The sequence below is a fragment of the Euphorbia lathyris genome, chromosome 9, assembly GCF_963576675.1.
Source record: "Euphorbia lathyris chromosome 9, ddEupLath1.1, whole genome shotgun sequence".
Taxonomy (NCBI): domain Eukaryota; kingdom Viridiplantae; phylum Streptophyta; class Magnoliopsida; order Malpighiales; family Euphorbiaceae; genus Euphorbia; species Euphorbia lathyris.
The window spans coordinates 80084336-80096355 of record NC_088918.1 but is presented as its reverse complement, the minus strand read 5'-3'; the positions used below and the strand labels follow the sequence as shown (position 1 = coordinate 80096355).

General features: G+C 31.9%; 1 protein-coding gene across 5 annotated transcripts; it reads left to right on the top strand.

Moving 5' to 3' along the window:
• Positions 1–248: 248 nt before the first annotated feature.
• Positions 249–4294, top strand: LOC136206425 (uncharacterized). 5 transcript variants are annotated; one of them, XR_010676277.1, is made up of 4 exons: positions 249–1613; positions 1724–1891; positions 3556–3882; positions 4034–4294. XR_010676277.1 is itself a non-coding variant. In XM_065997478.1 (3 exons), exons 1-3 carry the CDS (start codon positions 1742–1744, stop codon positions 4058–4060), a joined length of 504 nt encoding a protein of 167 aa, XP_065853550.1. In that variant the 5' UTR covers positions 1724–1741; the 3' UTR covers positions 4061–4294. The 5 variants fall into 5 exon arrangements, 2 of the variants coding, with proteins under 2 accessions (XP_065853550.1, XP_065853551.1); XR_010676276.1 differs by having other exon boundaries at positions 4012–4294; XR_010676275.1 differs by having other exon boundaries at positions 3556–4294.
• Positions 4295–12020: the final 7726 nt, after the last annotated feature.

The window sequence follows — 12020 nt, the reverse complement described above, 5'->3', positions numbered from 1 at the left end:
TTTTGAATTTTCGGTAGCTAAAATTAATTTTATTTAAAAATATTAAAATTAAATCTACAGTATTTCTCGTATGTTAAGATTAAATCAACAGTTCGTTAAATCTGTCCATTATTCCAAAAAGAAACGAACGCACCCATACTTTTTTTTCTTTTTACCAGCACCATGACATTTCCAATTTTACCCTCGTATATTAGAGTACACACTTCCTGAAAACGACGTAGTTTAGACTTTGTAATTGCATTAGGGTTTCCATCCTTGTTTTGGTTTGGTACTCTTCTCTCTTCTGTCTTCGCCGCTCTGTGTAATTTTCCGCTCAAACAAAAACGGTGAAGATGGAGGAAGAAAAAGAAGACCGAATCAGTGCTTTACCAGATTCCATTATTCACCACATCCTCTCCTTTTTGCCGTCAACAAAAAAATCTATTCAGACAAGCGTTCTCTCAAAACGATGGCAAAATCAATGGACTCGTGTCCCTGTTATCATTTTCGATTTATCTGGTATGTGTTCTCATTCAGTTAAAGAGATCTGTCGTATCTATAGATGCATTGACAATACCCTAATTCTTCATGACTGCCCAAAGATTAAGAAATTCCACATTAAATCAAATTGTTATAACGGTCGAGATTCTAACTATAATGCCAAACTCCTTTTCGCATTAAAAAAAGAGGTGGAGGAGCTAGTTTTGACAATGTGTTGCTCATACAACTACAAGCCGCAGAATTTCTTTTTCAACAATACCTCCTTGATTAAATTAGAGCTGCGTAGTTGTACTTTGATCCCTAATGGAAGAGTAAATTGGGAACGTCTCAAAGATTTGTGTCTAGAATATTGTTTGTGGTCTATTCAAGCGATTGAAAGTATTGTAGCTGGCAGTCCGTTGCTTGAATCATTGGAAATTAAATACTGCAGTGGGTTTGATCTTGATCGGCTTGCTATTGCTTCCAAGTCTTTGAAAAGATTAGTTTTAGTAGATTGTCATGGGACGTTTGCTCTTGAAATTTCTTGTCCAAACCTTGTAGAATTCTCTGTTAGTGATACCGGCCATTTTACAATGTCTGATGGACAAATTGAAAATATTTTATCCGTTAGCACATCACTTCAATTGTTAGAATTAATCAGTTGTGAGGAGTTTACACAACTTGCTATTGTTTCAAACTCTTTGAAGAAATTAGTTTTAGAACGGGTTGATGCTGATTCAATTGTAATTTCTTGTCCAAACCTTGTAGAATTCTCTGCTAGATGTTTGTTTAACCATTTTCGTTTTTCTGATAGAGAAATTCAAAATGTTTTATCCGTTAGCACATCACTTCAATTGTTAGAATTAATCGATTGTAATTGGTTTGAACAACTTGTTATTGATTTAAATTCTTTGAAGAAATTAGTTTTAGTACAGTTTGGTGCTTGTGCAATTGTAATTTCATGTCCGAACCTTAAGGAATTGCATTTGTGTTCTTTGGACATTAAAGCAATCGAATTGATTAATATGCCACCTTGAATTTGTGCTACTCTTGACTTCGATTGTTATTCTATGAATAATGAAAATCTGGGGAGGATGATGCTTGAGCAGCTTCACCATGTTAAGGAGCTAAATTTTGGGCGCTGCTTTCTCAAGGTAACTCCTAAAGCAAATATATTTAATAGCTAATTGTTAGAATTCATATTCAAATTTGGAATGGAATTACTGTCACCATTTTTTAATTTTCGTTTTCTTTATGATTGAAGATTCTGTCAGCTTTGGAAATGAGAGGAGTATCTTCTCCATTAATAAATAGCAAATGTTTGACTTTTGACGGTGGTCCTAATTTTGTTGAGAACCTTCCCGGAATTGCATATGCTCTTCGCAGTTCTTCAGAGCTTGAGAAATTAGTTATAACTTTGCGGCGTTTTGAGGTAATCAATCTTAACTTCAAATTTAATTCAAGCCTTAGATAAAGGCACTTGCTCCCACTGGATTTTAGGAATTTTTTTTATCGCCAGGTTCTATTTTCACCCATTGTTTGGGTTTGGAAGTTTTTTTTTTTGCAAATTGCCCTCCTGAAACACGAACAAAAGGCTGAAGATAACCTATTTATATTTTCTCATCTTTTTTAAACACAACTAATTGAAACGATTTGAAATGGCATCGTTTGGTTTTTAAAAGATAGAAAAAGAAAGAACAAGTTCTTACATAGAGGAGCTTTGCCAGCGCAGGAAGCAATCCCTTATTGTAGTTCTTTCTTTTTTTTTTTGCATCGTTCTAATCTAGCTTTTCTTACATCACAGAAATCCTAAAATCTGTAAATTTCAATTATTATTTAGACATTGTATTTGAAGAATTGAATTCATTTTGTTCAAATGATTGATGTCTCTGTAAGCTATTGTTCATCGCCATCTACACACTTTCTCTTTTCCTTGCCTTCATTTTCTTCGACATTGGTTGTTTTGTTTTTTCTTTCAAATCTAGTTTATTTTATGGTAATGAAGAAGTCAGGTACATAGTTGTTAGAATCGTACGAGTCGCGAGTCGATTCGTACGATTCGATTCATGAAGAATTCGAGTCGTATCTATGGTACGACTCGGAAGCTTCATGAATCGGCCGAGTCACTACCGATTCGGCCGATTCATCGAGTCACCGAGTCACCCGAGTCGGTCAATTCAGGCCACCATTTAAAAAAAAATCAATTTTTAACAACTAAAAAACGTACACTAAAAGAAGATGATTATTCACTTTACAAAGACAAAACAAAACAAAAAAACGTACAGAAGTTATGAAACACAAATAGTTTCAATTAGATGACTCTTTCACTTTACAAATTCCAAAACCTTCCCTATTATTTTCTATTTATTTATTATTATCTTCTTCTACTCTTTATTCTTTCTATGTTCTCTCTGTCTCTACTTTCTTTTATAACTTGATATAATTTCTATTTAGATATTAAAATTGCATTTTTGGACTAATATTTAAAGTTAAATATAGTTATATTTTATTTTTTATAGCATTTTGAATTTGATCCGAATCTTACGATTCGATTCACGAGTCCCGATTCGCAAAATGAGATTTCGAGTCACGAGTCGAATCTCGATTTAACAACTATGGTCAGGTATATTCAATTTTTCCGAAGGAGAAACTTCATTTCTTCCCATTTGTTTCATCTCTTTTCTGTTTCTCTCTCCTTGATTGATGACTATCGCTGCTATTGAGCAAAGGCTAAGGATACACCTTCTCCCTCATCCTCTTATCCTTTCATTTTCCCTCCTTCCTTTCAGAAAAGGATGAATCAGATTGATGACTATCGCCGCTATTTATATTTTATGTGTTTGTTTCAATGTACACGTATTATGGATCAACACCCTTGGAAATTTTTCACTAAATAGTAATAGCAACTTTGCAAGTGTCAATGTTTTATGATTTTTCTTATGTTTGTTTTTTCTTTATGTTTGTTGAACTTTCTCAATTTTCATATTGTCTAAAGAAAGGAATGATAATGTTAAAATGCATTGTTATAACTTGCAAAGCATATGGTTTAATGAGCTAATTGATTTATTTTGGTATCCTAATATTGTCTATCTCCAGTGTGAAACGCCTGATGATTTTCCAGACTTGAATGTTTCTGGAGAGAACTACTGGAATTCAAAGGGAGCTGCTTTTGATTGTTTGGTGTCACATTTGAAGATTGTTAAAATCTATGGCCTATCGGATAAGGATGATCTTCAACTTAAGCTTGCGTTCAACTTTGTTGAGTTTCTGTTGAAAAATGCGCAAGTGTTGGAAAGGATGGTCGTCATTGTAGAAGATGGTGGTGGAGCTGCTTTTATGCTTAAAGTTTCTCAAAAGTTGTTAAGCTTTTCAAGATCTTCTCGGCATGCTGTTGTTGAGTTGTTATGTTCCAAATCACCAAAGGTATCTAAATATACATCACATTATTTTTAGTAGTTTCTTGTGCATCTTTTAAGAAATTTATTCCACGCTTTAGTATCATGTTTAAGGTAATTAGGAACTGTTAATTATACTTTTATGCTAAATGGGAAGGTAAATTGGTGATGTCCGACAGCATGAATACAAGAAGGTTGTAAATTGACTGGCCAAGCGACGAAATGTATTCTATCTTTCTCAAATGTCTTGAGTTTGTTTTGTTTTACTCAGACCAGAGCTTGATCAAATCGTTAGCAAGTGTCTCGAGTTTGATTGGTTTTACTCAGACCAAACCTTGATAATGTTAACATCTCCTGTATTGAAATTTTGTATGGTATGTTTAGAATCTTATAGTTTGCTTTTCCTAATTATCGTAATAAGAATGGAAAACTTTTTCTTGTTTTTTGTTAATCCTATTTGGAGAAAAATTATACTTTCCGTTGTATTTAGATCAGAAAAATGATCGGAGTGACCTAATTGAGATAAAACTTAAAGTTAGTAATTTAATTGATGACAAATTGAAGTTCAGTAGTGGCCATTTTGACGGACCAATGGTGCATTTAACTCCAAATCGGGGGCATGTAGTTTTATGATTGCCTTAGATAAAATTTCCATAAAAGATTTCAGTTACTTGGAAACAAGCTTGAGGGGGTGATAAGTATGTCGCTCGTATGTTTACACGTTAAATCTAGTTAGAATTTTGTATAAATCGGTTCTGCTAAGGTTTTGCTAAGATTTTGGTTCTCCTAAAGTGATATTGGTTTAGTACTCTTTGTGTGTAGACTTTGATATCTTACAATACAATGTAAAATAAGTCACTTGATTGGATCAGATAACTCAGATTGATCACACTGGATGACATAATAAATAAATAATATTTACTCTATATAGTGATTTTTGAGTAAAATATAAAAACTAATAAATTATTTAACCAGATAATTTAAAATTAGTTAATTATATTCCTTAAATCATGATTACCATCAAATGTGTAATTTCAATTAATTACTCATTTATTTTGGGTTTTAGAGTTGCCTAATTAGTAAATTTATTTTATTAATTATCAAAAATAATAATAAGATAATATTTTCAAAAAAATGTAATCTATTTATTACTTTAGGGGTGGGCACGGTTTGGTTAACATGTCCACTAGGTAAAAAAATTAACCGAACCGTTATCAACGGTTTTTTAACCATCCAATCCAAAATTGGTTCATATCAAGTGGTTAACCATACAATCGGTTAACCATTAATTTCGGTTAGGTTTTTCGGTTACTAGTTAACCAAAAATCAACGGTTGTGTGCGAGATCGGTAGGACGGTGGTGTGTGAGAGGAGGAGAGACGGTAGCAAAGTGAGGAGGAGCGACGGACGGTTGTGTGCGAGATCGAAACAATAGTGGTGGTTTGTGAGAGGAAGAGAGATCACAGCGACTGTTCTATTCTTCTAGTTACGAACTTATGATGGTAGTGAGGAGAATAGAATACATATAGAATAGGGTTTTTGATCTATGTTAAGCAGTATTTATTTTTTTAAAAAGTAAAGCAATAGTATAACTTACGTTAATGTTATATATTTATATTAATATATGTTATAATACAGAATAGAATACAACATAGAATTATTATAATCTAGGTTAAAGATTTTTTTTAATCTTATAATATGATCTATATTATATTTTTTTTGGTAGGATATGATCTATGTTATATAATATTTGTTATATAATATATTAATTATTTTTTAATTTATATTTATTAAACGGTTCGGTTAACCGTTAACCGTAGCTTTTGAACACTCTAACCCGAAACTGATACTGAAACTGGTATCTATTTATTTTTTTTAACCATTAAGAAAACCACTGGTTTGGTTAGCCGCTTTTTCCGGTTCGGATTACTAGTTTTCGGTTCGGTTACCAGTTTGACTGGGTTTTTTGCCCACCCCTATCTTTTAGACATGTTATTAAACTAGACTCTTTCAATACATTCTTTTAAAAATATATATATATATATATATATATATATATATATATATATATATATATATATATAACAACACAACATATATAATCTACGTTTTTTAGAACAAAACTTTCAAGTATCAATTCAAGTTTAATTTACAAATCACTTATTTTACACTATTATCCTGCTTTTACATTGACCACTTGACATGTAAAAATGAAAACAATTTGCATTTGAGACAATAATATTTGCATATCAAATAATATGTTTCGGAACAGCTTCGCAATTGTCAACTGACTGTCTTAATTGTTAATAAGATATTGTTTTTAAATGCAATCACAAACTAATTGTCGATGACGCTCATTAATTGGGAATGTCAACTAACATTTATAATATAATGTTATCATAACGTGTTGAGAACACCTTGTGATAATATAAATAAATATTTGAGATTTTGTCTTTAATAGATTCGCATTCTCTCCTTATATTGAACGGATATCATATCCACGCTTTTAGAAGGTTTTACCTCCATTAGGATAGTTTGAAGAGTCATTTTCTGAATAGAAATTCTTAGTGCACAAAAAATACGTTAAACAAATAAGGAAGGTGGATAATCTTGGTTCAATTTCCTAAATCAAACACAAAGTCAAAATTCTCCTAATTAGCTGACTAATAATATCAATAATAGTACATGATATAGTGGAGAATGAATGAGCCCTGAAGATTCGGGCATCGGTTTAGGCCAGAATCCAATATTTGGGCATAAGCTCCTTAAAACTCACAAATGCTTGCGGATGATTAACGATGAAGAAAGCCTTTAGTAGGAGTTGTTTAGGTGGACACGTGGACTAATGACCATTCCGGATCCCAAAGGCACGCTCCTCAATTCTCATTTAACATGGAATGGAAAAATATGATCCGAAAACCAATCGAACGTTGCCACATGTCAAGGTACGCAAACTTTATGCAACTAGATTGCCTATAAATAGCTTGAGATCATAGCTACAGGTACGCAATTTTAGACATTCTCTCTCTTACTCAACTACTTTCAAGTTAACTTTGTACTTCCTCAAGTACTTGTCTAATTTAAGTATCAGAGAGTTTGCCGAAATTCCAACCCCTTTTTTGACGGTTGTTGTCATTTCAGATTAACAAAAGGCGGTTAGAGAATAGATTTCAGAAAGGAAGACAGAAGTATGTTTATTGTTTGTTGATAATGGAATTCATCAGAATTGTTAAAGCAAAAGTGATTCAATGATGAATCTTCTGATTTTAAAAAGACAAAAAGAAAAAATAAAACATCGACAAAATTGATGACAAATTGAAGTTCAGTAGTGGCCATTTTGACGGACCAATGGTGCATTTAACTCCAAATAGGGGGCATGTAGTTTTATGATTGTCTTAGATAAAATTTCCATAAAAGATTTCAATTACTTGGAAACAAGCTTGAGGGGGTGATAAGGATGTCGCTCGTATATTTACACGTTAAATCTAGTTAGAATTTTGTATAAATCGGTTCTGCTGTGGTTCTGCTAAGATTTTGGTTCTCCTAAAGTAATATTGGTTTAGTACTCTTTGTGTGTAGACTTTGATATCTTACAATACAATCAGATTGATCATACCGGATGACATAATAAATAAATAATATTTACTCTATATAGTGATTTTTGAGTAAAATATAAAAATTAATAAATTATTTAACCAGATTATTTAAAATTAGTTAATATTACCATCAAATGTGTAATTTCAATTAATTACTTATCTATTTTGGATTTTAGAGTTGCCTAATTAGTAAATTTATTTTATTAATTATCAAAAATAATAATAAGATAATATTTTCAAAAAAACGTAATCTGTTTATTACTTTAGGGGTGGGCACGGTTCGGTTAATAGGTCCATTAGGTAAAAAAATTAACCGAACCGTTATCAATGGTTTTTTAATCATCCAACCTGAAACTGGTTCATATCAAGCGGTTAACCATATAATTGGTTAACTATTAATTTCGGTTAGTTTTTATGGTTACTAGTTAACCAAAAATCAACGGTTGTGTGCGAGATCGGTAGGACGGTGGTGTGTGAGAGGAGGAGAGACGGTAGCAATGTGAGGAGGAGCGACGGACGGTTGTGTGCGAGATCGAAACAATGGTGGTGGTTTGTGAGAGGAAAAGAGATCACAACGACTGTTCTATTCTTCTAGTTACGAACTTATGTATTTATTTTTTTAAAAAGTAAAGCAATAGTATAACCTATGTTAATGTTATATATTTATATTAATATATGTTATAATACTGGATAGAATACAACATAGGGTTATTATAATCTAGGTTAAAGATTTTTTTAATCTTATAATATAATCTATCTTATATAATATTTGTTATATAATATATTAATTATTTTTTAATTTATATTTATTAAACGGTTCGGTTAACCGTTAACCGCAGCTTTTGAACACTCTAACTCGAAACCGATACCGAAACTGGTACCTATCTATTTTTTTAACCATTAAGAAAACTACCGGTTTGGTTAACCGTTTTTTCCGGTTTGGTTACCGGTTTGACTGTTTTTTTGTCCACCCCTATCTTTTAAACATGTTATTAAACTAGACTCTTTCAATACATTTTTTTTAAAATACCTTTAGTATATATATATATATATATATATATATATATAAAACAAACAACACAACATATATAATCTATGTTTTTTAGAACAAAACTTTCAAGTATTAATTCAAGTTTAATTTACAAATCACTTATTTTACACAATTATCCTGCTTTTACCTTGACCACTTGACGTGTAAAAATGAAAACAATTTGCATTTGAGACAATAATATTTGCATATCAGACAATATGTTTCGGAACAGCTTCGCAATTGTCAACTGACTGTCTTAATTGTTAATAAGATATTGTTTTTAGGCCTAATGCTTCCTCAGCCCCCTTAACTTGTCCAAATTGGTCACTTTACCCCCTCAACTCATCGAATGTCCTATTTACCCCCTTAACTCCATAAAAGTGGTATTTCTCACCCCCTCAACTTGTTCATTTATCCCTCCAACTCATAGAATGTTCTATTTATCCCCTTAATTCCATAAAAGTGGTATTTTTCACCCCTTACAATTTGTTATCGAAGCCTAAATTGATAACTTTTTTTTAAACGTTAAACCTATATTTATGCTATTTTGTAAGTGGAACCTAAATTGATACTTCCCCAAAAATCATAGGCCTATTTTGGTACATTAACTTGTTTATATTAATATTCTTGTTATTTGTATTTTTTATTCGTTCTTTCTCTTTTCAACTTTTTTGACTACTATAAATGGATAAGAAATACCATTTTTATGAAGTTAAGAGGGTAGATAGGATCATAAGTGGTGAGAAATACCACTTTTATGGAGTTAAGGGAGTAAATAGGATATTTGATGAGTTGAGAAGGGGTAAAATGACAAATTTGGACAAGTTAAGGGAGTGAGAAATACCATTTTATAGAGTTAAAGGGGTAAATAGGACATTTGATGAGTTGGAGGGGTAAAATGACCAATTTGGACAAGTTAAGGGGGCTGGAGAAACATTAAGCCTTGTTTTTAAATGCAATCACAAACTAATTGTCGATGACGCTCATTAATTGGGAATGTCAACTAACATTTATAATATAATGTTATCATAACGTGTTGAGAACACCTTGTGATAATATAAATAAATATTTGAGATTTTGTCTTTAATAGATTCGTATTCTCTCCTCATATTGAACGGATATCACATCCACGCTTTTAGAAGCTTTTACCTCCATTAAGATAGTTTAAAGAGTCATTTTCTGAATAGAAATCCTTAGTGCACAAAAAATACATTAAACAAATAAGGAAGGTGAATAATCTTGGTTCAATTTCCTAAATCAAACACAGAGTCAAAATTCTCCTAATTAGCTGACTAATAATATCAATAATAGTACATGATATAATGGAGAATGAATGGGCCCTGAAGATTCGGGCATCGGTTTAGGCCCGAATCCAATATTTGGGCATGAGCTCCTCAAAACTCACAAAGGCTTGCGGATGATTAACGATGAAGAAAGCCTTTATTAGGAGTTGTTTAGGTGGATACGTGGACCAATGACCATTTCGGATCCCAAAGGCACGCTCCTCAATTCTCATTTAACATGGAACGGAAAAATATGATCCGAAAACCAATCGAACGTTGCCACATGTCAAGGTACGCAAACTTTATGCAACTAGATTGCCTATAAATAGCTTGAGATCATAGCTACAGGTACGCAATTTTAGACATTCTCTCTCTTACTCAACTACTTTCAAGTTAACTTTGTACTTCCTCAAGTACCTGTCTAATTTAAATATCAGAGAGTTTGCCGAAATTCCAACCCATTTTCTGACGGTTGTTGTCATTTCAGATTATCGAAAGGCGGTTAGAGAATAGATTTCATAAAGGAAGACAAAAGTATGTTTATTGTTTGTTGATAATGGAATTCATCAGAATTGTTAAAGCAAAAGTGATTCAATGATGAATCTTCTGATTTTAAAAAGACAAAAAGAAAAAAAAAATCGATAAAATTGTCTCTTTTTACGTCAGCAAAACTAATAGCGTTAGGCAAAAATCTTTTATTTTCCAACAAAGCAGATCACAGTCATGCTTTTGCTCTAAAAATGTAACAATGATTGGTATACGAAAACATGAAAAAGAGAAAAATATAGCGCTAACATTTAGAGATGGCAATTTCTGACACGAAAACACGATTCCAGAGCCAACCCGGCGGACACTACACGATTGAAACGAAAATCACTTTTCTAGCATTTATAACATATAAAACCATATGGAACCTAAATATGAGATAACACGATTTTGATACGAAACACGAAATTGCCACCTCTAGTTTTAAGGGAAGTGTAGATTTAGCCCTTAATATTCAAAATAGTGCAAATTTAATCTTAACATTTCCAAACAATATCAATTTTAGGCATACGTTATCGAAAATTAGAAAAAACAGTCTAACTACTATTTAATTGTCACTTCAGATATTGCAAACATCAATTATGTCTAAGATAATTAATGTATTACTAACAAAATTATAAAATTATGTCAAAAAGCTAAAACTAAATCTGCGATGTATAAGTTCATCACAATTTTTTTTAGCAAACTGTTTAAAACATTTACTGTGTTATTAATATAGTTAAAAAAATGTATGAAACTGCTTAAATTTATTGATAAATTCGTTTTTTATAGTTTGTCCAATTTCTTGGTTCGAGGCTCGTCAGGTACCCTTTAAGTGGATTCTCTCCAAATTAAAATTTTCTGCGAACACTAGCACTCGAACCCGAGATCTAGCATAAGCAACTTGAGCCCTATAGTGTTCCTTATGCCGACTCCGCTTCTTCCATCAGGAGTAAATTACATCAATGATACCTGAATTTTACCTTAATTCACACTTTAGTACCTAGATTACATTTTGTATTAAAAATACACCTGAAATAATAAGGACCGGACAATTTAGTATATTTTACCAGTCAATATAATTTTGACGAGTAAATTATACTGATGGTACCTGAACTTTACTCTAATTCACACTTTGGTATCTAGATTTTATTTTGTCCAAAAAATACACATCTAAGTAAAAATGACTCAACATTTTTTTACATTTGACCGATCAACATGAGTTTGACTATTTTAAATTAAAAATTAAGACCCATCATACATTCAATTAACATAAAATTACAATACTGTCATCGTTAATTGATTGTATGGTGAGTTCCAATGTTTAGTTCACGTTACCCGGTCACTAACCGATCAAATGAACTAAATTTTTTAGTGACCTTACTTGTGTTATGTTTTTAGGATAAAATAAAATCTAGGTACGGAATTGTGAATTATGGTAAAATTCAGGTACCATTGATGTAATTAACTCATGAAACTCGCGTTAACCGGTCATTAACTGGTAAAATATACTAAATTGTCCGGTCATCATTACTTCATGTATATTTTTCAGACAAAATGTAATCTAGGTACCAAAGTATAAACTAGGTAAAGTTCAGATACCATTGATGTAATTTACCCCTTCCATCAGCGTACATTGACCTGCTCCATTCGCCACTCCATGCCCAAGCTTTCTCGTAGTTTTGCCAATACTTATTCGTAAATTTTAGAAATAATAGTAGAAACAAAATAAA

Bases quoted from the DNA above. Each gene is read 5' to 3' on its own strand.
- LOC136206425 (XM_065997478.1), top strand. From the start codon at position 1,742: ATGAGAGGAGTATCTTCTCCATTAATAAATAGCAAATGTTTGACTTTT. The intron at 1,892-3,555 runs GTAATCAATCTT...GTCTATCTCCAG, and splicing joins TAACTTTGCGGCGTTTTGAG to TGTGAAACGCCTGATGATTT. The intron at 3,883-4,033 runs GTATCTAAATAT...GATGTCCGACAG, and splicing joins TATGTTCCAAATCACCAAAG to CATGAATACAAGAAGGTTGT.